Genomic DNA, 26,104 nt, shown 5'->3' with positions numbered 1-26,104 from the left:
CTGTGATTATTGCAGGAATTCAAAATATTACATCACTTTGCACAGACAAGACCTCCCTATGGCCTAATAAAAAATCCAAATGATATCAGTTCTCACCCTCTTGGTATTCTGCTCTAAGTACATACTCTTTTATAAACTGTTCTTGGTTTCTTTTTAAGGACTTTGTTCTTTTCAAGGATTCTTAGTCTCTGATTCTTACAGCTAGGAGAAGGTTAATTTATGAAAACTAATGTTAATTTTCATACCATCAGGGATTATAAAGAGATTCTTAGTCAAAACTTTTCAGTATGATTTAAGTTTTGAATTATCTTCTATTTTTGGAGGGAGGGAAAGAATGGAAGATGGTAAATGGAGAAGACAAGATGATAAAACCAAAAGAGCCATATGCTAACTTGACCTAACTCTAAAAAGCTATTGCCTCAAACCAATAGAAAGAAGACTATGTTTGCTTAAATTTAAAAAAAAAAAAAAAAAAATTCACATCAAAGGGACAAATTTCCTATTTTCTGAATCCTCCAAATGCAACCAGGAAAACAGGGCAAGCAGATAAATGAACCGATAGTGAATACTTAATTTAAATCATGTTTTATCTTCAGATGCACACAATACTCAAAGATGCAAAGTAATACTGCACAAGCAAGCTTTTTTGTTTTTTAAGAGAATGTTTAAGGGGGTTTTATAACCAAGGGATAAGTAGTGACATCAACAGAATGAACATTCTACTGATTAGTGATTCATACTGTGTTCTCGAGATCTTGAAAGCCCAGGTTAAGCTGGCTGAAGTGTGGCAATACGTTACAATTGGGAGACTGAGACTGCAGAGGCAAAATGAGTGTGAAGTCCATATACTGTGAGGAGCAAAGCACACTAGCAAGATAAAACACACAGTAACAGAGATAATGTTCTACAGCAATTCACAAAGCCTGGCTCAGAGGGAAAAAAATATACATATCAATGCTAAACTAGTCAGTATCTTATGATTGCCAAAAATAAAGTGGAATAAAACAAATCATGTTATGTTTTCAATCAACTTTCTTTCTACTAGTAGCCATGTCAGAAATGAAATTTATTTTAGAAGATTACTCCTACCCTTACCTCTACCCATTCCTATCTTAAAGCACATCTCTTATCCAGCCAATCTAGTTTGTAGGCAAAATGCTTCAACAGAAATAATTACGAAAGTTAAATACTAATAAAATCTATTTCCCAAAAGAAAATAAACCCATGTAGTATCTGTTTTATGTCATGACTTGTTAGAACAGAAGAGCTTATTTTTTAAATCATAAAAACAATGAAGAGTTTACCTAATAAACCCCATATTTAATATTCCATTATTCCCTAAATACCAGACTGAACACTTACGTCTACTATGCTTTAAGCTTATTTACAAAATAGTAATTCCCAAGGTTTACATATATCATTAGATTATCTACAATTGTGAAAGCAAAATATCAACAGTAATTATATTTTTGTACTTAAATAGAATTAGAAAATACTTCCATCTTCCATACTAATTACCCTAATATCTTATAATACACATAGTATATTCTTACACTATTTTTCTATCTTTTCTATAATATTCTACACATTTACAAAAAATCTACATGCCTCAGCACTTTTTAATAAATGTCTAAATACTTTTAAATGCAGCTTCGACTAATACCACTATACCTGCACAGTTTAAAAGTGTTTTCATGTATGTATATATTTCAACTAAAGAAAATATACTAATTGACTATTTCATTTCAGATACTGAATACCTAAAATGAGCCAAGAAAACACTCATATTTCACTAAGAGTTTTTAAGTCCATGTCTCAGGGAAAAATTTGTTTTAATCCTTAAAGTATTATATTAATATATACTGGCCAGGTGCAGTGGCTCATGCCTGTAATCCCAGCACTTTGGGAGGCCAAGGCAGGCGGATCACCTAAGGTCAGGAGTTCAAGACCAGCCTGACCAACATGGAGAAACCCCATCTCTATCAAAAATACAAAATTAGCCAGGCGTGGTGGTGCATGGCTATAATCCCAGCTACTCGGGAGGCAGAGGCAGGAGAATCACTTGAACCCAGGAAGCAAAGGTTGCAGTGAGCCGAGATCACACCATTGCACTCCAGCCTGGGCAACAAGAGTGAAACTCCATCTCAAAAAAATGTATATACAATTTGCAACTTCATTATAAACAGGTTAATCTTCAACAATTTCCATGGCAGCAAAGTTTCCCATTGGAAATCGTCTCTATAAAATAACTTAATTACCTGTACACAATTACAGAATATAAGCCAAGAGGAAGAAAACTGGAAACTAAGTGTTGCAAGCACTAACACATGTGAATTGTACACTCATCTTGGCATTCTTTAACTGCATTCTCACAAGGGAATGCAGTTAAAGGTCTCCTATTCAACTAAGCCCCACTGATTAGTATCCTGACTGGACAATGCTGGGCAGCAAGTACTGCAGCCTGAGTCACTGGAAAGAGCAGCAATCCTAGAGGAATTGCTATTAGTCTGCTGGTGCCAGAATATTCTGCTGAGAGGCTCCTCAGCAAAGGGCTGGGTGTGGGCCCTGGATAGCTAACTTTAGACCTAGAGCTTCCAAGGGGTGCAATGCTGCACAAAATTTTTTAGAACATATTCATCTTCATTTTCATGAAGGGAAAAGGCAAAGGGATACCTCCTAAATGGCTTTCACTTCTATCTACTTCTCTCTATTCTCCCCAACCACTACGTTGGTTCCCGTCACCACTATGGCAAACCTGGACTTGGCAACATTACACAAAAATACGTACATCACATTCATACAGACACACAGAATCATACCCACACACCCAGGCCACTCTCAAGATCAACCAATAACCTTTCACATTAAAGATATACACCACTCCCTGATCAAAGTTCTTCAGTAGCTCCCCACTGCACTCAGGATAAAAGTCCAAAGTCCTCAGCATTACCTAGGAGGGCCCCATCTGACAAACTTCTCTCAACTCCCCAGCCTTATCTCTAGCTGATCCCCCTTCACAATCTACCAACAGACCCAACAAACCTGTTCCTCAAATGCATAGTGCTCTTGCTCACATCCTAGCCTTCAGACATGTTAGTCCCAACGCCTGAAAGGAGTATTTGTTTCCATACTCTCCTTCTACCCTTCCGGCAGGTCTAGGCTAAAGTGTTACTTTCTCCAGGCTACCTTCCTCTACCTCCACCCCAGCTAGGGTAGGTAGCCCTCCCATAGGGCACTTGTACAATGTACTGCAACTGTCAGTTTACTTCCCTGTGCCCCCTGCCCCAGACTATGGCGTCAGTACCTCCTTGTCCACCATTCTATCAGAGGCACTCAAATATTTGTTAAATATATTCTAAGTTTACTCAGTGAACATAATATGAATGTGGCCCATGCAGTAAGGAAAATGTGTTTGAAGTCAGTTACTATATGATTGAAACAAGGCAGCAATTTTGTGATGCTTTGTTGTAAAATACAAACTACACAGGTGTCTACAAACATCCTCAAGAAAGGTTAAAACATTGCACCAAAAATAATACTTTTCTCCATAAACATATTAGTTTTGTGGTCACTACTCCTGCTAGGTAAATTATAGTTCATAAAAAGTGTCAGATTGAATGTATCAAAAAAGCAGCCCTGATTGCTTATAGGTCAAGTACAACATTAGTATAATGTTTCCTTTTTGCTGCCATCAAACTCTCTTGGCATTATTAGAACCCTCCCGGCCAAACGGAAAAGGCTGGCCTGGCGCTGTGGCTCATACCTGCAACCCCAGCACTTTGGTAGGCCAAGGCAGGTGGATCACCTGAGGTCAGGAGTTTGAAACCAGCCTGGCCAACGTGGCAAAATCCCGTCTCTTTTTAAAAATACAAAAATTAGCCCGGCATGGTGGTGTGCACCTGTAGTCCCAGCTACTCGTGCAGTTGAGGCAGGCGAATCACTGGAGCCCGGGAGGTGGAGACTGCAGTGAGCCGAGATCACACCACTGCACTCCAGCCTGGGCAACAGAACGGGACTCCATCTCATAAAAAAAATAAATGTAAAAGGCCTTTAACTCTGTCTCAAAAATAAATAAATATAGGTAAAAGCCTATTCCATTTCCTTAGTTTCTAAGCCTTGATATAAGTCTTTCAATAAAGATTCCATTCATGTTAATAGTCTGAAGGATATAAACATGCTGCCAGGAAATAGACCTGATAAATCCTGAGCATTAGTTGCCACTGGCAGACACTTTCTTTAGGACACATGTCTTATAATGAGTTACAATCTGAGGCTTGTTTCACAGGGCAGCAGACTGATGTCACAAACATGATGGTACTAAGCATTCTAAAGAGCTCACCAGCTCCACCCTATGCTCCCTGTGTGAAGGGGCAAATTATCCACCCTAAGCCTCAGTTTCCCCATCTAATGATGAGATAATGGTTCCTACCTCACAAGATTCTTGGGGGAATTAAGACTGTCCATGAAAGCACTTCACAGGCAAACCACTTATTTTCAAATCAAAATGAAGGGAGGACTAGAAATATTTTCACATTTTCAGGACTTTGGATATGCCATAACTTATTTTTGACTAATGTCCTTCCACAGGGAAATTTTTGAGAAAGGCAGACTTTGTCATAACCATGGGAATGACAACATCCACGGAACTCTACATTAAGATCCACTTTCTAATCTTTCTCTGCACTCCCAAAATCACCCTTAATTTCTGTTAACCACTCCTACAATATGGAAGATAGCAAAGGGAAACTACTTCAATACTTCTTTCCAAGATGTCCTCACCAAAAACAATCTTCACTCCTGTCTCTATGTCTCCAAATATAGAGAATCTTTAAAAAAAAAATAAAACTAAAACAAAAAGATAAAAGGGACTCATCACAAAAGCTGGCCTTCAAAGTCTCCAGCTTCCTACTGCAGAACTACAGTCACGTGGTATGATTTAGGCACCTGTTAGGTGGCACTCCATGAAGCTTAAAAGTGTTAACAGGAGAATTTAAACTGTAATGGGGGGAGGAAGAGGGACCTGATTTCCCACTTCACATTTTTTTTTCCCTCTGACACATGATGGCCAAACAACAATATATGCTACCCACTGTGAACATTTTTATCATTTTTACTTAAATTGAGAAAGGAGAATTTGAGAGCCAACTGAGTAAACTGAATCTCATATTCCCCAATAAAGGCTGACTTCGGGTTTTTCCTTTTTTCTTTTTGACAAGGAAATTTAACATATCTCCTGAAATGTGTTTTACATGAAGGTGAGACTTCGTCTTATAACTTTACCCCCAGCCTGGGTTCTAAACTCGGTTTTTACAAATGGGTGACGCGTGAATAGCTTCCTAAAAGCAAATGGGGCACTAGGATATAATCTAGGAAGTGATGATGCAAGTCTCTGGAGGACCGGGAGGAGGGGAGGTGAAAAAGTCAGAGGAAATACCCTCCCAATGCCTGGGCACCAACTCACGCCAAGGGAGGGAGTAAAGGCTGGCCTCCACATGCCCAAGGAAGGGGCACCCCCGCTCCTCCCAGAGCGGTCAACGCCGCCCCCTCATCCCTCGCCGCCCTGCCCCCCTCACCAGTGGCCCGGGAGGCCCCCGTGGGCCGGAGCTTCAGGCCGGCGAGTCCCAAAGGGTGGCAACGAACCCCCGGCACGGCCTTCTCTGCCCACCCCCCGCTCCCCACCCGGCACCCCTCCCCGGGACACGACCCCCACACCTCCCCCGTAGGCCCGGGCTGGGCCCAGCCTCCAAGGTTCCGGCCTCCCGGGCCCCGAGGCCTGCCCAAGCAGCCCTGGCGTCCGCGCCCCCGGCCCCCGCCCCCACCCGGCCGGGCACTTACCCCCAGAAGCCGCAGGGACAGCGAGGCGGCAGGCTGGGCGCTTTGCTGCGCTCGCTCCCGGCGTCTCCCATGGTGCTCGGCGGCTGCGGAGCTCGGCGGCGGCAGCGGTGGCGGCGGCTGGGCCCGGGCCCCGCTCGGAGGAGGAGGCGGCGGCGGCGGCTGCGTCGGGGGGCTCGGGGCGGGGGGAGGGAGAGGGAGCGGGCGCGCGGGCGGGCGCGAGTCCGGGGCTTGGAGCCGGGATTCCAGGCCGGTCAGCTGGAGGCGGGCCGCACCACTCGGCCGGCGGAAACAGGGGGCCGGGGAGGCGCGGAGAGGCGAAGGAGGGAGCCGAGGAGGAGGGGCGTGCGGGCGCACCGAGGACCGCGGGGGAGGAGGAACACCCGCGCCCTCGGCGGCTCCTACCGCCGCTCCCCAGCCAGAGCGATGTTTCTTGCGGCGGCGCAGGAAAGGACCAGAGGCCCCCGCCGGCTCCGGAGTCGCAGCGGCCGCTGTGAAGCCGCGAGCCCTGCTGGCTCGGTAACACCGTCCCCTCCCCCGGAGGCTGCGCTAACCGGACAATGGCCGCTCCGCCCCCTCCCCTCCGCGCGCCCCTCCGGAGGAGTCACAATGGTCTCGCCCGGGGGAGCCTCCGCCTAAGCCCAGCAGCTGATCAGCTGGGATCCGGGCGTGCCACTTTGTTCCGCGCTTCGAAGGCGGAGTGCGGGGCTGTGGGAGAAAGCAAGAGCCTCAGGCTCTCGCCTGGCGACGGACGGCTGAGACCTTCGTATTCGTGGAACTTTTAAAATATAAAACAAACTTATCTTCCCCGTCTGAAGAAGCGGAGAGGGTTTCGGAGTACTCTGGGGCGCGCTTCCTCCCCCGAAACGCGAATGGTGCGCTCCAAGCGGGAGGGGGAGGAGCAGATTAGTTGTTTAGGGTAAATTGGGCCAGTCCCAGATCGGCGGCGCATGCGCCCGCAGACCCCGTAACCGAGGGCAAGGAGGGGCCTGGGGGGAATCGCTGCCAAACGCGGAAGTGGAGCTCTGGCTTCCCAGGGACATCCGAGTCAAGGTCCCCAGAGCTGCCGCTCCAGCTCCTGGGCGATGCTGGGGAGCCTTTTTCCCCAAACTGCCTACTCCCCGGGAATCTCTCTCTCTTCCTGGTCCCCCCAAATCCCAAGCAACTCTTCCAGTTCCACCCGGTGAACTGGTCTTTTGATAGGAACTTCGGGGAAATGCCCCTCCCCAAGCCCCTTGTCTTGGTCAATTCCTTGTTTCTTCTCCCCAACACCGGTGTAGGGGAGTTCCTTGTCTCCCCACTCACAACCACAGAGCCACAAGTCCATTCCCAATGCCCAGTCCAGGAGAGCCGCACTTCGTCCTACAGCTGACAGATTTGGTTTTTGGAGGGGAAAGGGGAACTGTTTCGGAATCAATAATGGAAATTGGTAAGTGACCAAAGAAGTTTGAGCCACTAGAAAAATGAGTCCTTTAACGCTTCTAGTCCTTGATCCTGAGCTTATTCTGATCTCCAGCTAGCCGTGAACAGAGAAACCAATTATTGATGCCTAAGTTCAGCGCTCAGCGCGGATGCAACGTTCTGCAGACCTCTTGGAGGGATGACCCATCACTGAGGCCCTTGTGAGCGAACTCTAAATTCCTGCTACTTCCAAGAAGACTTCCTGGCTCTTAGGAGTAACTGCCATATACCCTACTGGCCTAACGGGGATAGGAGAGCTTCAGAGAGAGTATTACCTAGATTAATTTGATTACCAAATGTTGCTATCTTCTTTATATACCAAATCACATTTCTGTTTGCATTCTCTGTGGGTTTGTTAACATTGATGTTTCGTTTGGCCTCTATAAGAGCAAGGATCACATTAAGCTTAGTATGCCACAGGTGACGGTGAAGTGAATGATTGCAAAAATCAAGCCGCTTAAAGCCGAAACACCCCAAAACGTATTTATTATGCACAGTATTTAGTTTTTGTGGATTTTCCAAAGCCTTCGATAAGTTTATCTGTAAGAAAGTTCATAGAAAAGGCCGGGCGCAGTGGCTCATGCCTGTAATCCCAGTACTTTGGGAAGGCAAGACGGGTGGATCACCTTAGGTCAGGAGACTGAGACCAGCCTGGCAAACATGGTGAAACCCCGTCTCTAGCTTAAAAAAAAAAAAAAAAAAAAATTAGCTATTCGAGAGGCTGAGGCAGGAGAATCAATTGAACCCGGAAGGCAGAGGTTGCAGTGAGCAGAGGCCATTGCACTCCAGTCTGGGCAACAAAAACAAGAGAGCGAAACTGTCTCAAAAAAAAAGAAAAAGAAAAAAAAGTGCATAGAAAGGATGAGGCCATACTGCACACCTTGCTCTCATTGGATTCATATTACCCTTAAATCTTCACTTAAACCGACACAAAATTGCCACATGTATGTGATACAGCCTTTGAGTTTAACAAAGATTAAGTGGGACTATCTTGGCATCTTGATAATTTTATGTACAGAAAAGGAAACTTGACAACTAAAAAGATAATTTAACATAAAACCTGATTGTCGTCTTCCAAACTGCTTTCCCACCTGTTTGCCAGTTACTCAATAAGCATTTACTGAGTACCCAGTATATACAAGGAATTTCCTACGCACTCTGGAGACTAAAGATTAATAAAATGTAGCATTCACTAGCAGGTCCCTACATAGAAGTCAGATAATTTGGTTCCAGTCTTCTCAGACTTCACTTTCCACCTTTCTCTATTCACCCTGCAAAGCAGACACTAGTTGCCATTCCTCAAACACACCTTGTTTTCTCACATCTCCATTCGTTTGTGTCAGTGTTCCTGACTGCTTCAGCCGCCTTTCCTTTGACACAAACACACACACACACAAGCACACACGCACACATGGAAATAATCTTATACAACCCAAGGGCACAGAGAGCAGTAAGATCTCTTGAAGAACTGAAATAGGGACCTAATGTATCAACAGGAAGCCAAGTGTTTGGCTTTTTTCTATTTTTTTTTTTTTCTCTGATTACATGTTCTTCCATCTCTGCTTCTCTCTACAAAGCTGCTTTGTAATCTCTGCAGACCTGTTTTCACTGCTTTTTTGGGAACGTAATCCAGGTTTACCCAGCCTCACTTCAGGAACCAACAGACACTAATTAGTATCTGAATCCCAATCCCCAGGAGAAAGAAGTTGATTGGTTCAATTTATGTCAGCTTGTGTACTCTTGGTACAATCACCTTTGACCAACAGGGCAATTTGTAGCCAGGACTCTGTTTTGTAATGCAAACTTGGCTGCCAAAACTCCATCTTTGTAGGCTATGTTCTCAAAGAAAGTCAGTTCTGTACTTGGCAAAGATTCCAGAAAATGTCCAGCACAGACCATAAAGGAGTAAATCGCAGCTGAAATTCAGAAGCATAAAGAACAATGGACATGTTGAGGATTTTCAGCAGACTAACTCCTACTTAAACAATTTCAGACCTGAATTTAAATGGCACTCCTTCAAAGAAATCATCGCTGACCCAAGCCCCAATCAAAATTAGGTGGCCCCATTATTATCTTACATGGCACTCTTTTTCTGTACCTATCACAGTTTATAATTAAATACGTATTTGTGAGTCTCCTCTCCGAAGAATCATATCTGTTTTGTTTACTATGATACACACAATACTCAAGGTGCATTTGGGAGGCATTCAATATTTGTTGCATGAATAAAAAGGCGCAATAATTTGTTAGTTAATGTGAAACCCACAAATGGATTGGCATCATAGTTAGACAATCCTGGGGGAATGTCTCAATCACCAACCCACCCTCCCTAGAAGATATTGAAGCTCACTGCTTTTTCCTTTTTTTTTTCTCTGACCTCATTTATCACAAGGCTGCCAGCTTTTTTGTCACACTGAGGTTGTACGAGATGTGCCACAATATTTATCTGCTGCTTATGAAGTTCCTCCCCAGCTAACCCTTTACTCTTAGTTCCCAGTGTCTCTATCTGTAGAGCCCTTGATCCAGTTCCTATAACAAGCCCACTTAACTGACTGAAAGCTCAGAGAGGACATAAAATTTCAGGGCATCATCAAATTAGGGGAGCAAAGTGTGGGGGGGTGATTGGCAGAAGTGCTTTTGTCGTAATTGTCTTGATTGTTTTCTATCATGGATTACGTTCCAGATGAACCTGTGATGTGACTCCTGGGAGTAGTTTGCAATCACCATTGGTCCAAAAGGAGCCATCTATGTGCTCAGTGGGATCTAGTAAAGGATAATATTAATTCTTCAGCAGCCAGAGCTCTTCAAGTAAGAACTGAAGTTGTACAGAAAAGAGCCCAGTATGATTCAAGGTCAGGAGCACACAATGGCTGCTTTCTTGGTAAGAATTCAAAAGACCTACTTAGCCCTGGAAGACATGACCAAAAAGAAGGGCCTTATAGAGACTTGAGAGAAAGCAGATGATCTTCTACTCTAATTCTAATCCATAACCTCAAAATTCCCTCTCAGTTCAAGCTTGTCATCATTATAATCCATCCTAACCTGGTATTAGCCCCAATGTCCAATCCAAACTCTAGCCTTAATCCTAATCCTAATATTATCTGTAAAATTGAATCTCAGATCCCAACTCTAATTCTATGAGCTTAACAAAGGCTCCTTGCCTTGCCACTGAGTTGTTTTCCCTGGCTCCTTTTTCTTGTGCCCCTTGACCCTGACTGACTCCTGGGAGCCGAGAACCCTATAATATCCTGGACCCCTGGAGAGAATGAGAGCCAATTTCAATAATCCAGGTTGGATCCAGGGCCTTGGGCTACCAGAAAAGAGAAAGTGGGGCATCTGTCACCAGAGCAGGAGGCAGAGACCCTGCCCAATTACATTTCCTATTTCCTAATTCAGGGACCGCTAAGCCCTCTGCACGTCCAAAAAACATGCCCTCCAACTCACCTATGTACACTCAGGAATGTGAGGTACAGTTGGCCTACAGCGGAATACCTGAGACCCCTCTGCAAACAATATGGTTAGATTAGACAAGTGGCTTTTACACTGTGTTCTCAGAGTGCAAGAATTCTGAGTTTTGCTCCCCTCTGTCATCTGAGTTCGGTTTTCCAAGGGGGTGAGGGTGGATTTTTTTCAAAAGGCACTGAACCAGATCCTCTCTAAGGTTCCTTCTGGCCCTTGAGTTTTCTGATGTGCGGTTGATTCTTTTAGTCACTTACGGTCCAGTTGGCATGGATAAACTCTCAGAGCCGAGGGAAAAGAAGGGCAACCAAGCATACCGTCTCCAGCCCGTCTCAGGAAACTAAAAATAAATTAAATAAAATGAAGAGTGCGACGGGGAGGAGAGGAGAAAATGCTGCCATTTCACATCCCGTGTTCCTCATGTGCATGAAGCAATTGCTGATTTCCCTGCTGCTCACACCCATCTTGGTGTGAAATTTGATTTTGCTGACTTTTAAATTTCTTTTCAAGAATGGAAATAATTGTTTTTTTCCAGAAATACTCGACCTTAGTGGGGAAGAATAAATTCAAACAATGAGAAAGCAAAAGTCCTCCCTAATACCCTCATCCCCCAGAGATACCCTTTATTAACAGTTTGGTGTATAGCCCTTTTCATTTTTGTGTGGTCATATAAATGGAATCATGTAACACATAGTATACTCTGGCTGGTTTTTTTTATTTTTTACTTTGAAATATGTCATAGACATCTTCTTTGTGCAGCTCTGCAGTATAGTCTTGTAGTTAGAGTTCTCTAAAGAAACAGAACCAGCCGGGCGCGGTGGCTCAAGCCTGTAATCCCAGCACTTTGGGAGGCTGAGGCGGGTGGATCACGAGGTCAAGAGATCGAGACCATCCTGATCAACATGGTGAAACGCCGTCTCTACTAAAGATACAAAAAATTAGCTGAGCATGGTGGCACGTGCCTGTAATCCCAGCTACTCAGGAGGCTGAGGCAGGAGAATTGCTTGAACCCAGGAGGCGGAGGTTGCGGTGAGCCGAGATCGCGCCATTGCACTCCAGCCTGGGTAACAAGAGCGAAACTCCGTCTCAAAAAAAAAAAAAAAAAAAAAAAAAAAGAAACAGAACCAATGGGAAATTGTACATGAGATTTATTATAAGGAATTGATTTACACAATTATGGAGGCAGAGAAGTCCCAAGATCTGTAGTGTGAAGGCCTGGGAACCAGGAGAATCCATGGTGTAAGCTCTAGTCTGAGTCAGAAGCAGAAGACCGATGTCCCAACTCAAAGGCTGTCAGGCAGACAGGAAAATTCTCTCTTACTTAGCCTTTTCTTCTATTCAGGCCTTCAACAGAGTGGATAAGTCCTGCCCATCTTGAGGAGGGCAATCTCCTTTACTCAGTCTACCATTTTGTTTTAATTCATTCAAACTGCTGTGACAAAATACTATAAACTGGGCAGCTTGTGAGCAACGAGAATTTATTTCTCACGGTTTTGAAGATTGGTAAGTCTGAGATCAAGCCACTGACAGATTTGATCTGATGAGAGCCAACTTTCTGGTTCAGAGATGGCACTTCCTTGCCATGTCTTAACATGGGGCAAATGAGCTCCCTTGTGCACTAATGCCATTCATGAGGACTGTGCCCTTATGATGTAATCATCTTCTAAAAGACTGCCTCCTAATACCATCACCACGGGGATTAGGAGTTCGACATATACATTGGGGACCGTGGAGGTGGGGGGACACAAATATTTAGACCATAGAAAATGTTAATCTCAACCTCAAAGACATACCCATAATAATATTTAACCAAATATCTGGGTACCCTTCGGCCTATTCAAGTTGACACATAACGTTAGCTAACACTTAACTCATGGGCTCCAAACTCAGGGTGCCTAAGTTCAAATGTGGATTCTACAACCTACTAGCTCAGAGACTTTAGGGAAGTTATTTAGCTGGTCTGTGTCTTAGTTTCCTCATCTGTAACAGGAGGTATTTGTAGTGAGCTGTGGTTTTTATCTGCCTGCTACTCCCTGCTTCTCAGGGATGCACACACTCACTGGTTTTGTCAGGGAGCCTATCCTTCTGGACACAGGAATTCAGATTGGCTCAGAGAATGGCAGAGCCCTCCCTAGGCTGACTTTTGAGCTTTATCTTCTGAGATCAAGTGTCCCAAAGACTGTGTAAGCTTGGAGCTGCTGAGGTACCCACCATCTGGAGTGAGGCTGCCTGGGCATTGAGCCAACAGAAAGGAAAGAAGAAAGATGGAGAGAGAAAGAAAGACTAAAAATCATCAAGACATTGTCTGAGTTCTTGAATCCAACCAAGTCTGACACCAAGTCTGGACTTTTCAGTTACATAGGCCGAAAAGTTCCTTCTTTTACCTACACGAATTTGTATTGAGTTTCATTATGCTCCATGAGAAAATCCTGACCATCCCTAGTTCTAGTGGTATCTACCTAGTTCATAAGTTTATTGTGATGATTAAAGTATGTAATCTGTGAGGAAATCTTAGCATAGCATGTAGTGTATGATACAAGCTCAGGCCGGGCACAGTAGCTCACACCTCTAATCCCAGCGCTTGGGGAGGCCCAGGCAGGCAGATCACTTGAGGTCAGGAGTTTGAGACCAGCCTGGCCAACATGATGAAACCCCATCTCCACTAAAAATACAAAAATTTGCCAGGCGAGGTGGTGCATACCTGTAATCCCAGCTATTTGAGAAGCTGAGGCAGGAGAATCACTTCAACCTGGGAGGCAGAGGGTGCAGTGAGCCGAGACTGCATTGCTGTACTCCAGCCTGGGCCACAGAGCGAGACTCCGTCTCAAAAATAAATAAATGAATAAATTAAAAAAAAATACAAGCTCCATAAACACTTACTGTTGTTATTAACATTTGTTCCTTTTTAATGACTACTGACTACTCCATTGTATGGGTGAATTATTTAAAGAATCTCCTCTTAATTCATTTATCTCATCATTGATTCATTTGTTTTCATTTATTCATTCAAAAGACACTTACTGAGCACAGTATTAGGCCGTTGTTACACTGCTGTAAAGAAATCCCTGCGACTGGGTAATTTATAAAAGAAAGGCTGTTTAATTGGCTCATGGTTCTGCAGTCGGTCTAGGAAGTATGGCATCAGCATCTGCTCAGCTTCTGGGGAGGCCTCAGGAGCTTTTACTTATGGCAGAAGCTGAAGCAGGAGCAGGTACTTTACATGGTAAAAGCAAGAGCAAGACAGAGTTGAGGGATAGGGGAATGCCACACACTTTCAAGTGACCCGGATCTTGCTAATACTATCGCGAAAACAGCACCAATCCGTGAGGGATCCACCCTCGTGACCCAAACACCTCTCATCAGGCCCCACCTCCAACATGGAGGATTACCGTTCAACTTGAGATTCGAGTGGGACATCTAAACCATATTAGGCACCCATATCATATGTTAGACACTGTTTTAAGCATTCAAGATACAATGGTGAATGAGACAGATGTGTCCCCACTCTCGTGGTACTTATCTTCTAGCGGTACAACCAAGCAATGAACACTAAAAAATGACCTGAAAGACAGAGACAGCTTTCCCCCTTTTTTTTTTCTTTTCTTTTTTTTTTTTTTTTTTTAAGACAGTCTCACTCTGTTTCCTAGGCTGGAGTGCAGTGGCACAATCTTGGCTCACTGCAACCTCTACCTCTTGGGTTCATCTTGGGTTCAAGTGATTCTCCTCCCTCAGCCTCCCAAGTAGCTGGGATTACAGACACATGCCACCATGTCTGGCTAATTTTTTTGTTTGTTTGTTTTTTTAGTAGAGAAGGGGTTTCGAGGTGATGGCCAGGCTGGTCTTCAATGGCTGACCTCAGGTGATCCGCCTCCCTCGGCCTCCCAAAGTGTTGGAATTACAGGTATGAGCCACTACGCCCAGCCAGCTTTTCACTTTTATAAACAATTTTACAATGCACATCTTTGTCCATTTATCCTATTAATGTCTTGGATAAATTTTTCAGGAGAAGAATTTCAGGCCAGGTGTGGTGGTTCATTCCTGTAATCCCAGCACTTTGGGAGGCCAAGACAGGAGGATCATTTGAGGTTCAGGAGTTTGAGACCGGCCTGGCCAACATGGCAAAACCCCCGTCTCTACTAAAAATATAAAAATTAGCTGCGTGTGTTGGCAAGTGCCTATAATCCCAGCTACTCGGGAGGCTGAGGTGAGAATTGCTGGAACCTGGGAGGCAGAGGTGCAGTGATCTGAGATCATACCACTGTACTCCAGCCTGGGTGACAGAGCAAGACTCCATCTCAAAAAAAGAAAAAAAAAAAGAATTTCAATGCCACTGAACATTCATTATATATGGCCAAAATTCCCTCCAGAAAGCTCGTACCAATTTATACTCCCTCCAACAGTGAACAAGAAAGCAAATTTCTCCGTACCTCAGTAGCCTTGAAATATCAGCATTCTCTTTGATCATTGCCAATGCAAAGGTTAAAAAAAAAAAGGGAGACGGAGGTTATGGTGAGCCGAGATCGTGTCGTAATTAAAAAGGGGGGGGGGCATCTAATAGATGTTTTAATTTGCATTTTGAGGGTTATAATGAGGTACAGGTTTTTTAATGTATATAAATGTACCATTTGAATTTAAATTTACTTTTGTGTGGCATTATCTGTTGATGTCCATTGTCCATTTTTCTACAGGAGCTTTTTTTTCTTATTTAGCTTAAGATATTAATGTTGGTTTTAAAAATATTAACTCTTTGTCGTACACACGGCAAATTATTTCTGTGTCATTTATCTCTTAATTGTATCTAGGAATTTTGATTTTCAAGATATCTAAAATGCAGAAGAAATATGTGAATTAACTTTGGGTAATGTTTGATTGCCTACATGGGTAATTTTTTTTAAGGCCTCTATTTGTTGCTTAAAGGCAAAAAGGAAAGGAGAAAATTAAAGGGGGAAAGACAGGATATGGCAGGGTTTGGGGAACAGGCAGCTGAGAGAAATCTTACCCCTCATCTCAGGTAGGCTCAGCTCAGAGACCAATAAATGGCCAAGAACTTCATGAACTGCCCCAGCCCATCAGGCTTGGTGCCAGCCCTGAGCTCCCTGGGGTGAACCATTGAGGACATGTGAGCCAGCTTTCCCCTTTTCCTGTCTAAAGGTTTTAAAAAGCAGCCAGAAGCCACAGCCAGGCTGCCATGTAACTCTGTGAGACCCCAGAGACCGGCCTGAAGTTTCCCATCAAGTCCCTTGCTTGTTTGTACAGACTATTTCTAGGGGTGCATGCACCACATGTGGCTGGGATGGACTCCAAGAACTGACCTAATGAGAAGAACCAAGGGTGTTTATGAAAGAGAGAGTTTTAGGAGAAAAGGGTTAGAATTCACTGTTAGGATGAAACTAGGGAAGGAGCCAGAGCTGGGGAGGTTGGGCTTGGGAGTCAGGAGCAGACATTTAGAACACCAGACAGAATTAGTGGCTCAGGGAAAGGCTTATGACCTGGAAAGAAGCTCAGATGTACAGGATGAAGTTGTAAGGTTAAGATTTGTGTATTCATTTGGGTTCCCCCAGAAAGCTGAGCCTGAGACAAGGATTGAGATGAAAAGAGAACATAGCTAGAGATGGCAAGGTGGCCAAAAAAGGGTGTATCACGGAGCCAGCCACCGCTGAGAGTACTACAGCTCAGTCCCAGGAGAGACCTAGTCCTAGTGGGGACTGTGAAAAACCTCACCTTAAAGCCATCCCATCTGAGGAGTGGGGGGAGGTGGCACAGAGTTTTATATACCCACTTCTTTCAGTAGTTGACATAGATCACTGCACTACAGTCTGCCTTTGCAGGCAAAGCAGGCTTCTCTGGTTTCAGAGAAAACCCTCAGGCAAAGACATGCAGAGACCGGCCATTGGAATTTGGTGGGATCACTGAAGTGGTAAGGGCTGAGAGACACGGACTTGTACCTACACTTCTGCTATACCTGGAGACAATTTGTGTGTAGATTTGAGAGACGTGATGTTTGCGAAAATTATCTAGGGGTTTCTTCCTAAGGCTGTGATTAATCAAGTAAGGCTAGTTGTCTTTTGATTAGGAGTTAAGGAGCAGACTTGAGGTTATAACTGAGATTAGAGAATCAGAGTTCTAGTACCAGCACTCAGGATATTCATCCTGCCCCAAGTTACACAGCTTGGTGAGCCACACAGAGGGTGAACCAGGGCAGGACTGGAGCCTGATCTGTGTTACTCCAAAGCCCTTTAAGAGGACAGAGGGCTACATGGCCTGGTATAGGGAGCGTGGTTTCCACAGGAAGCTTGCTGCCTGTGACTCCTTCCCCAGCAGCCAGGAAAATGGGCTAGAAGGAGGCTGTGTAGCCGCCATCTGTTCTCCCAGCTCCCAGCCTGGCAACTGCCCGCCCATGTCTGCTCTCTGCTCTGGAGGAGGAGGCATTCCTCTACGGCCCATCGGGCAGGACGAGGAGCTGTGCCCTCGCCAAGGCTGCACCACATGATGGATTCAATGATGATGACTTTCTGATGTGGGGGCTGCTCAGTCATGTAGCAGACCCAATCCCATCTGGTATATGTTCTTGAAAGGGCTGCTGGAAGAAAAAATCCTCATACTGCTCATGCTGGTGAGAGTGTGTGTGTGTGTGTATATGCATGTGCAGGAGGAGTGTGTACACACAGGTATGAGTATATACACAGGTGTGAAGCTAGACGTGTGTGTGTGTGTGTGTGCATGCACATACACGGGTGTAGGCATGAATATTGAGAATTCAAAACCATTGTGTTCAATTTCCTTCTCAGAGATTATTGAGCAAATACTCTAAGTCATTAATAATAATGCTCCTGTTTTTAAAATGCTTTCCACATGCAGTAACTTAGTAGGTGCTTTAGACACATTGGTTATTATAGTTCATGTAAATCTTACAAGTGCCAAACAAAAGAAATTTTATCTTCTTTTTTTTTAATACAAACAATCCCATAGCATTTATTGACATCTTGTAATAACATAAGAGTAATCAAAACAATATGAATAAATGTTCACACTGGACAAAGGACATCTAAAAACAAAATGTATCCTTCTCAACAATTTCTCACTTCACTGATCATTTCTAGTTGGAGACACTTTGTAGCAGAGTAATATTATCTCCTTTTAGCATGATCCGACCCAGTTGTTTTCTTGACTTTGTTTTAGAATGAATCTCTTCTGCATCATCTAATACGAGGTTCATATACTCATCAAAACCAATGATACAGCCTTCTATCCGCATATTCACTTGCTCATAGAGCCACACCTGAATCCGTGATCTATTTTGTAAGTATCTGAAGATGAGGTTGATGGGCTGCACCATAACCTTCTGCACTTTCTGGCCTTGGCCACGGTACGCCATGGTGGAATTTCACAAAGAGCACACCCGCACGCTGCCTCGGAGAGCAACTTCCGGAATCGAAATTTTATCTTCTTTATGCTACAGATGAGAAACCGAAGTTCATGAGGCTAAATGAGCTGTCCAACACTCAACTTGTAAGTGGCAGAGCTGGGTTCCCAGACCATGTCTCTCATTCCACAGTGCGTGATATTTGATTTCCATCCTCTCCTAAATCTTCTCAATGAGAATGAACCAACAAGCTACAGCTACACACAACAACAGGAATGATTTGCACAAAACTAATGTTGAGCAAAAGAAGCCAGATGCAGAAGAATACCAACTACATGATTTCATTCATATAAAGTTCAAAAACAGGCAGAATTAATCTGTGATGTCAAGAGTTCGGTTAGCCTTGCAAGGGGCAGGAAATGACTGGAAGGGGACACTGGAGGGACTTGTGGCAGGCTAGTAATTGATAATATTTTCTTTTTTTAATTGAGACAGGGTCTTTGTCACCCAGGCCAGAGTGCAGTGGCACAGTCACCGCTTACTGCAGACTCGAACACCTGGGCTCAAGTGATCCTCCTACCTCAGCCTTCTGAGTAGCTGGGATCACAGGTGTGCATTACTACATCAGGCTAATTTTAAAATTAGAGATGAGGTCTCACTATGTTGCTCAGGCTTGAACTCCTGAGCTTAAGCAATTCTGTATCCAGTTGGTAATATTTTATTTCTTGATCTGGTGCTAGTTACATGGATGCATTAAGTTTGTGTGAATTCATTGAGCTGTGTAGATATGGTTTGTACACTTTTCTATATGAAAGTTTCATCTCAGTAGGAAGTTCAAAATGAAGAGCAAAACCTTGCCAGGTGCTGAGAGGAATTTAGAGAAAGGACGGACCACGGGGCCTGCCCTTATGCGGCTTCTGTTCTAATCAAGGGGACGTAGTCTGAGCCTCAGGAAGTTTCCAGGCTGCGGAGTAGGAAGCGTTGAGGTCAGTGGGCTCTGAGCTGAGTGCTCCAAGGGAGCTTTCAAGGAGAACGAGAAGTGACAAGGAGAGTTAACTCTAAAGACAGGGCCACCAGAAGAAGTCAATGTGCAGTGGCCAAGGGAAGATACTAGCATTGACACCCCAGCTGCATCCTCTACTCTCTGTGGGATGTACAGAGAACTATTCAACCCCTCAGAACTTTGGTTACCTTCCTTGTGCAATGCAGTCACTGGTAGTAAAGGCTTTTTGAGGATTAAGGGACATGATATAGTTAAAACACCTGGCATAGAGCATGGTACATGGCTGGCATTCAAGTAAAGATGTGTTTGGAAAGTGGAAGAAAAGCTACTCTGGAATCTGAGAACTTCCTCAAATATTAGAAAGGCTGGCAGGTGGAAGATGCTTCATTCACACTGGATAGCAGCATGGCCAGAACAAAGTGATTTATTACCCACGGGTGGGACCTGGTCTGTGACGGGCAGGCTGGCACAAGGTTGGTGCTAGCAGCTGGGACTAACTGATAAGCTCTACAAGGAAAGACCCTGGGCTGGGTGTGGTGGCTCACTCCTGTAATCCTAGCACTTTAGGAAGCTAAGGAGTGAGAATTGCCTGAGCCCAGGAGTTCGAGACCAGCCTGGGCAACATAGTGAGACCTCATCTCCACACAAAAAATTAATGAATAAAATAAAAATTAGCTGCATGTGGTGCATACCCATGGTCCCAGCTGTGGTCCCACCTACTCAGGAGGCTGAGGTGGAAGTATCCCTTGAACCTAGTAGGTCAAGGCTGCAGTGAGCCATGATGGTGCCATGCACTCCACTGGGTGACAAAGTGAGACCCTATCTCAAAAATAAATAAATAGGCCAGGCGTGGTGGCTCACGACTGTAATCCTAGCACTTTGGGAGGCCGAGATGGGGGGATCACTTGATGTCAGGAGTTTGAGCCCAGTTTGGCCAACATATTGAAACCCCGTCGCTACTAAAAATACAAAAAATTAGCCAGGCATGGTGGTGGGTGCCTGTAATCTCAGCTATTCGGGAGGCTGAGGCAGGACAATCGCTTGAAACCAGGGCAGGGGGGCAGAGGCTGCAGTGAGCTGAGATCACACCACGGCACTCCAGCCTGGGCGACAGAGTGAGACTCCGCCTCAATAAAGAAAAAATAAAAGTAAATTTTAAAAATAATAATTAAATACATAAATACAATGAAAGTTTCCCTGGGAGAGATCCAAGAAAAGGGACCCACAAAAAGGCATCGGCTTAGGGGAGCAAGGGGAGGGTTCCAGGTTGGCAGCCCAGTCAGAGAGAACTCTGGGGGAGAACAGTCTAATTTAATAGAGGCTTATGAAGCTGTGTGCTGTGGGGGGAAACTTCTTCGCCTATGAAATTGTTTGGGATCTATCCCTCAATTTTTTTTCCCAAAAAATACACAAACCGATAGAATTTGTTTTTAAAGCTTGAAGGGACCTAGTTTGGCCAGACTGAGTGAGTGTCAGCAACTTGAAGACAACTGACAGATGAGTTACCTAAGAAAGAACTTTCTGATTCATCTCCAAACTCAAACACCAAATACCCAGCAAGGCTCATTTCCCAATATTCTTCTTAGAATTCTGCACTTTCTCGTTCATGCTCCATACTGTACATGTTACATGGCCCACGGGAACTGGTGCACAAAAAGGAGGCTTGCATCAGTTATTTTTCTGCTTATAAAAGGACACCCCCCAAAACAGTGGCTTAAACACAACAGCAGTTTATTTGGTTTTACTTTTTAAAAGTCCAGCTGACACGGTGGATGGAGGCCGCAGTGAGCTATGATTGTGTTATTGCACTCCAGTCTGGGCAGCAGAGCAAGACTCTGTCTCTAAATAAATAATAAGCAAAAAAAAAAAAAAAAGAAAAGAAGTCCATAAAAACTCATGCTTCAAAAGATGCCATCCAAAAAATGAAAAAAGCCAGAGACTGGGAGAAATTTATCCAAGATGATGTACATACACACACACACACACACACGAAACTCAATAATAAAAAGACAACAATTAAAAGCGGACGAAAGGAGACTGGGTGCAGTGGCTCATGCCTGTAATCTCAGCACTTTGGAAGGCCAAGCTGGGCAGATCACCTGAGGTCAGGAGTTTGAGACCATCTTGACCAACATAACACCCTGTCTCTACTAAAAATACAAAAATTAGCCAGGTGTGGTGGCATATGCCTGTAATCCCAGTTACTCGGGAGGCTGAGACAGGATAATCACTTGAACCTGGGAGGCAGAGGTTACAGTGAGCAGAGGTTACACCACTGCACTTTAGCCTGGGCAACAAGAGCGAAACTCAGTCTCCAAAAAAAAAAAAAAAAAAAAAAAAAAAAAAGGACAAAAGGGCAGGTGCAGTGGATCATGTTTCTAATCACAACACTTTGGGAGGCTAAAGTGAGAGCATGGCTCTAGCTCAGGATTTCAAGATCAGCCAGGACAACATAGTGAGATACTGTCTCTACTAAAACTCAAAAAAATTAGTCAGGCATAATGGCATCCACCTGTATTCCCAGCTACTTGGGAAGCTGAGATAGGAGAATGATTTGAACCTGGGAAGCCAGCGCTGCCATGAGCTGTGATCATACCACTCTACTCCAGCCTGGGTAACAGAGTGAGACCTTATCTAAAAAAAGAAAAACAAAACAGACAAATTCACCAAACAAGATATATAAATAGCTAGCAGGCATATGTAAAGATGTTCAGCATCATTAGTGATTATAGAAATGCAGATCAAAACTACAGTGAGATATCACTTCACATCCACTGGAATTGACTATTACCAAAAAGACATACGGTAATAGGTCTTGGTGAAGATCTGGAAAAATGGGAACCCTCATCTAGAACGTAAAATGGTAAGAACCTTCATACGGAATGTAAAATGATAGGAACATAAAATGGTACAGATACTTTGGAAAATCGCGTGGCAGTTTCTTGATAGATTAAACATAAGTTTTCTATACAAGCCAGAAATTCCACTCCTATGTATCTACTCCTCAAGAGATGTGAAAATATATTCCACACAAAGACTTGGACACAGATGTTCATATCAGTGTTATTCAAAATATCCCCAAAGTGGAAACAACTGAAATATTCATTAACTTGCAAATGGTCTAGCCATACATCAGAATACTATTCAGCAATAAAAAGGACAAAAGGCCTGGTGCAATGGCTTACGCCAGTGGTCCCAGCACTTTGGGAGGCTGAGGCAGGCAGATCACTTGAGCCCAGAAGTTCAAGATGAGCCTGGGCAACACAGGGAGACCTCATCTCTACAAAAAATACAAAAATTAGCTTGGGCATGGTGGCACAGAACTGTAGTTCCCGCTACTTGGGAGGCTGAGATGGGAGGATCACTTGAGCCCAGGAGGTAGAGTCTTCAGTGAGCTGAGATCATGCTCCAGCTGAGATCAGTACACTCCAGCCTGGGCAACAGAGTGAGACCCTGTCTCAGAAGAAAAGAGAAAAAGGAGAAAAAGCACAGATGCATGTTATAATATATTACAACAATATCACTATGTTGCCAAGCTGGTCTCAAACTCCTGGCCTCAAGCAATCCTCCCACTTTGGCCTCCCAAAGCACTGGTACTACAGGTGTGAGCCAGCATGCTCAGCCAATTTTTGTTTGCTTTTATTGAAGTATAATGTATTAGGTCGGTGCAAAAGTAATTACGGTCTTTGCCATTATATGCAATATCAAAACCGTTATTACTTTTGCACTGACCAACGCATACAAAAAAGTACACAAATCTAAAATGTACAGCTTTGTACTTGACTTACATACAGAAAGACACACAAACCACACCTCTATGTAACCTCCACCCGTATCAAGATAGTAAACATTTCCAACACCGTAGAATGCTTTTCCCCTAGCCAGTTCCTTACTTCTATCACTGTAGGTTAGAGTATTGCCCATTTTGGGTTTTTGTTGTTGTTGTTGTTGTTGTTGTTGTTGTTTTGAGATGGAGCCTCACTCTGTTGCCCAGGCTGGAGTAAAATGGCACCATCCCAGCTCACTGCAACCTCTGCCTCCTTGGTTCAAGCAATTCTTCTGCCTCAGCCTCCCAAGTAGCTGGGACTACAAGCGCCCGCCACCACGCCCAGCTAATTTTTATATTTTTAGCAGAGACAAGGTTTCACCATATTGGCCAGGCTGGTCTAGAACTCCTGACCTTGTGATCCACTTGCCTCGGCCTCCCAAAGTGCTGGGATTACCGCACCCGGCCATGTTGCCCGTTCTTAGAACACAGAGCAGGCACTCAACAGTATTGACCACTCTTTGTCATTGGAGGGGCTCTCTCCTAGGTCCCTTCTCGACCCTGTCATTGCACTCTAGGCCCAGTGAGGATCAGAAACTATAAATTCCACCTGGAACAGAAAAGCAGCCATGCCTAGCTAATGAGGACTGGGTGTAAGAATGGACCAGTATGACCCGTGGGGTCCATGCTCCATGAAACAAGCTCCAACCAGCAATCCTGAGGTCTGCATCCAGTCAGTGCTATCAGCTGGGAACCCTGGGCTTTTCTATCTTCTCCTCGTTTCTGGGCCTCCTACCCAACTCCTTTGCTATGCAAAGCAATTCAGTTCCTCTTAGCCTGGGTCTTCTTTTGCAGCCTAGGCTCACAGCCTCTCATCATTCCCACCAAAATTGCCTATGAAGACTCATCAAGGTGTTTTCCTAAATGAAAGAAACATCTGCTCACAAGGTAGGAGGAAGTGCATCCACTTCTGAAAACAGCACACTTGTTTTTCCTACTTTCGTTCCATTTTAGAGATGAAGAAACTGAGACCCAGAAAGGTTAAATTTCTTGCCCTGATCACAAAACTCATAACTGGTGACACTGAAAGTTGAACCCTGACTCCAAAATCTATGAAGTTTGGCTTGTTCATCTCTGTAGCCCCAGAACTTAGCAAAGTGTCACAACACACGGTCAGAGCTCAATTAGTACATGTCTTATTTGGATCTAATTAAAGGATGGCTGGTGGGTGCCAGCGGAAGAAGAGGTCCTGGGCCTGTGAGGGCAACTGGAGCAGAGAGAGAGCACGTCATTTAAGAAGTCAGTGGAGGGTGCTGAAGGGAGAGGGGGCTGGCTCCCATGCTGCTGCCTGGAGAGGGCTGCCCCTCCCTGGTCTCTCCCTCCTGGCTTCCAGGGTGCTGGTGCTCTGGGCAGAGTCTGCTGTCATCATTCATCAAAGCCCAGTAGCCCGAGGAAGCTCAGGGCCCATCCATAAGACACTTTCAATCAACTTTGGTTCAATTTATTCTCTCTAAATGACTCTGAAATGTAAATAAAATTAAATTAATGCTGCTGTATTTGTCTCCAGTTAGGGCTGTAATGGGCTTCAGTAATGCTGCCCCTGAGATCAGCTGTGAAGAGGGAAGCCCTAATAGCAGCAGCGTGGCTGGCTTTGTGCCCCCTCACACTGTCACCCCTCCATCCTCCCTGCTCTGGAGGGACAGACTACGCTCTCCACATTCATCATGGGAGGGGTGGGAGGCTGTGGCACCTTCACCCCTTCTTCTATTTTTTTCTCACTCTGTAACCTGGGCTGGAGAGCAATGGTGTGATCTTGGCTCACTGCAACCTCCGCCCCTCAGGTTCAACGGATTCTCCTGCCTCAGCCTCCTGAGTAGCTGGGATTACAGGCATGCGCCACCACGCCCAGCTAATTTTTGTATTTTTAGTAGAGTTAGGGTTTTACCGTGTTGGCCAGGCTGGTCTTGAACTCCTGAACTCAAGTAATCTGCCTGCCTTGGTCTCCCAAAATGCTGGTATTACAGGCGTGAGCCACCACACCTGGCCCAGCCCTTCTTCTGCCTCAGCACAAGCTGACTGAAACTACCTGATTGCTTGCCATAGACACTCCCATTGCCACTGCCCCAGCCCCCTCAATGCCCACAGTTTTGAAGCTTTAGAACAGGGCAGAAGGACTTTTTCTTTGCCCACCATGCCCATACATTCCAGAAGCCCGTCTGTGAGGAGCCCCCCACAAATGCTTCCTCACCAGGACTTAATCCCTGGGTCCACTTCCCCCTCCACAGAAGGGGATCCCTTGACCTAGAGCAGCGTTTCTCCACTTTGGCATCATTGACATTCTTTGCCATGGCTGGATAATTCTTCATCATGGAGCTGTCCTGTGCATTGCAGGGGGTTTAACAGCATCCCTAGTCTCTACCAACTATAGACCAGTAGCATCTACCCACAGCCCCAGTTGTGACAACTAAAAATGTCTCCAGGCTGAGGGCGGTGGCTCACACCTGTAATCCCAGCACTTTGGGAGGCCAAGGCGGGTGGATCACCTGAGGTCAGGAGTTTGAGACCAACCTGGCCGACATGGCAAAACCCCATCTCGACTAAAAATGCAAAAAAGTAGCCAGGCATGGTGGCAGGAGCCTGTAATCCCAGCTACTCAGAAGACTGAGCAGGAGAATCACTTGAACCTGGCAGGCGGAGGTTGCAGTGAATCAAGATTGTGCCATTGCACTCCAGCCTAGGCAACAAAAGGGAAACTCCATCTCAAAAAAAAAAAAAAAAAAAAAAAAGTCTCCAGACATTACCAATTGATCTCAGGGTGCCAAAATCACCTCTGATTGAGAACCGCAGCCCTGGGGGTAAGGCAGGAAGAGGAGGGTGCATGAGAGAGGAGTGGATGACAGAATCCTACAAGATATCCATGTCTTTCCACTCTCTGTCAGTCTCATCTATGCTGCCCCTAAGATGGCATCTAAAAATCTATCAACATTGTTCTAACATAAATAATAAACGGCCATCTAAGCCTTTGGACTAAACACCAGGAACCCTTCCCTCCAGCAACCTCTTCCACCTTCTCCCACTCCAGTCCCCCAGTGTACCCAGCCCAGCCTCAGGAACCAAAAAACCAACAAAGGAGATTTCTCTGGGATTTTCCATTAGCAGAGATGCCCCAGGTGAAGGAGGTTTCAATACATTGAGATTCTTCAAGAAGGAAGAAATTTCT

The 26,104-nt window shown here is 44.8% G+C and overlaps 2 protein-coding genes and 1 long non-coding RNA gene across 4 annotated transcripts in view; 1 reads left to right on the top strand and 2 right to left on the bottom strand.

The window, feature by feature from the left end:
- The window catches only part of ZFAND3 (zinc finger AN1-type containing 3), a 329,390-nt gene extending 323,261 nt beyond the window's left edge, over positions 1–6,129 (bottom strand). For both annotated transcript variants that reach the window (XM_039466542.2, XM_074397991.1), the window contains exon 1: positions 5,836–6,129. In XM_039466542.2, coding sequence (XP_039322476.1) covers positions 5,836–5,906 — 71 coding nt within the window. In that variant the 5' untranslated portion in view covers positions 5,907–6,129. The remainder of the gene's footprint in view (positions 1–5,835) is intronic.
- A 316-nt stretch (positions 6,130–6,445) lies between these two features.
- LOC141584307 (uncharacterized) lies at positions 6,446–9,425 on the top strand. Its single transcript, XR_012517283.1, has 2 exons — positions 6,446–7,261; positions 7,349–9,425. It is a non-coding gene; the product is annotated as an uncharacterized LOC141584307 (long non-coding RNA).
- An 8,420-nt stretch (positions 9,426–17,845) lies between these two features.
- On the bottom strand, positions 17,846–18,178 carry LOC101049848 (small nuclear ribonucleoprotein E). The gene has a single exon (XM_003923231.4). The coding sequence runs from the start codon at positions 18,125–18,127 to the stop codon at positions 17,849–17,851; it is 279 nt and encodes a 92-aa protein (XP_003923280.1). The 5' UTR covers positions 18,128–18,178; the 3' UTR covers positions 17,846–17,848.
- Between the last annotated feature and the right edge of the window lie 7,926 nt (positions 18,179–26,104).

Source organism: Saimiri boliviensis, chromosome 4 (assembly GCF_048565385.1).
Source record: "Saimiri boliviensis isolate mSaiBol1 chromosome 4, mSaiBol1.pri, whole genome shotgun sequence".
Taxonomy (NCBI): domain Eukaryota; kingdom Metazoa; phylum Chordata; class Mammalia; order Primates; family Cebidae; genus Saimiri; species Saimiri boliviensis.
Note: the sequence above shows the minus strand (reverse complement) of the source record. Positions and strands in the feature narration are given on the sequence as shown.

What these genes read in the sequence shown, in the direction of transcription:
- LOC101049848 (XM_003923231.4), bottom strand. Translation starts at nt 18,127, where the DNA reads ATGGCGTACCGTGGCCAAGGCCAGAAAGTGCAGAAGGTTATGGTGCAG.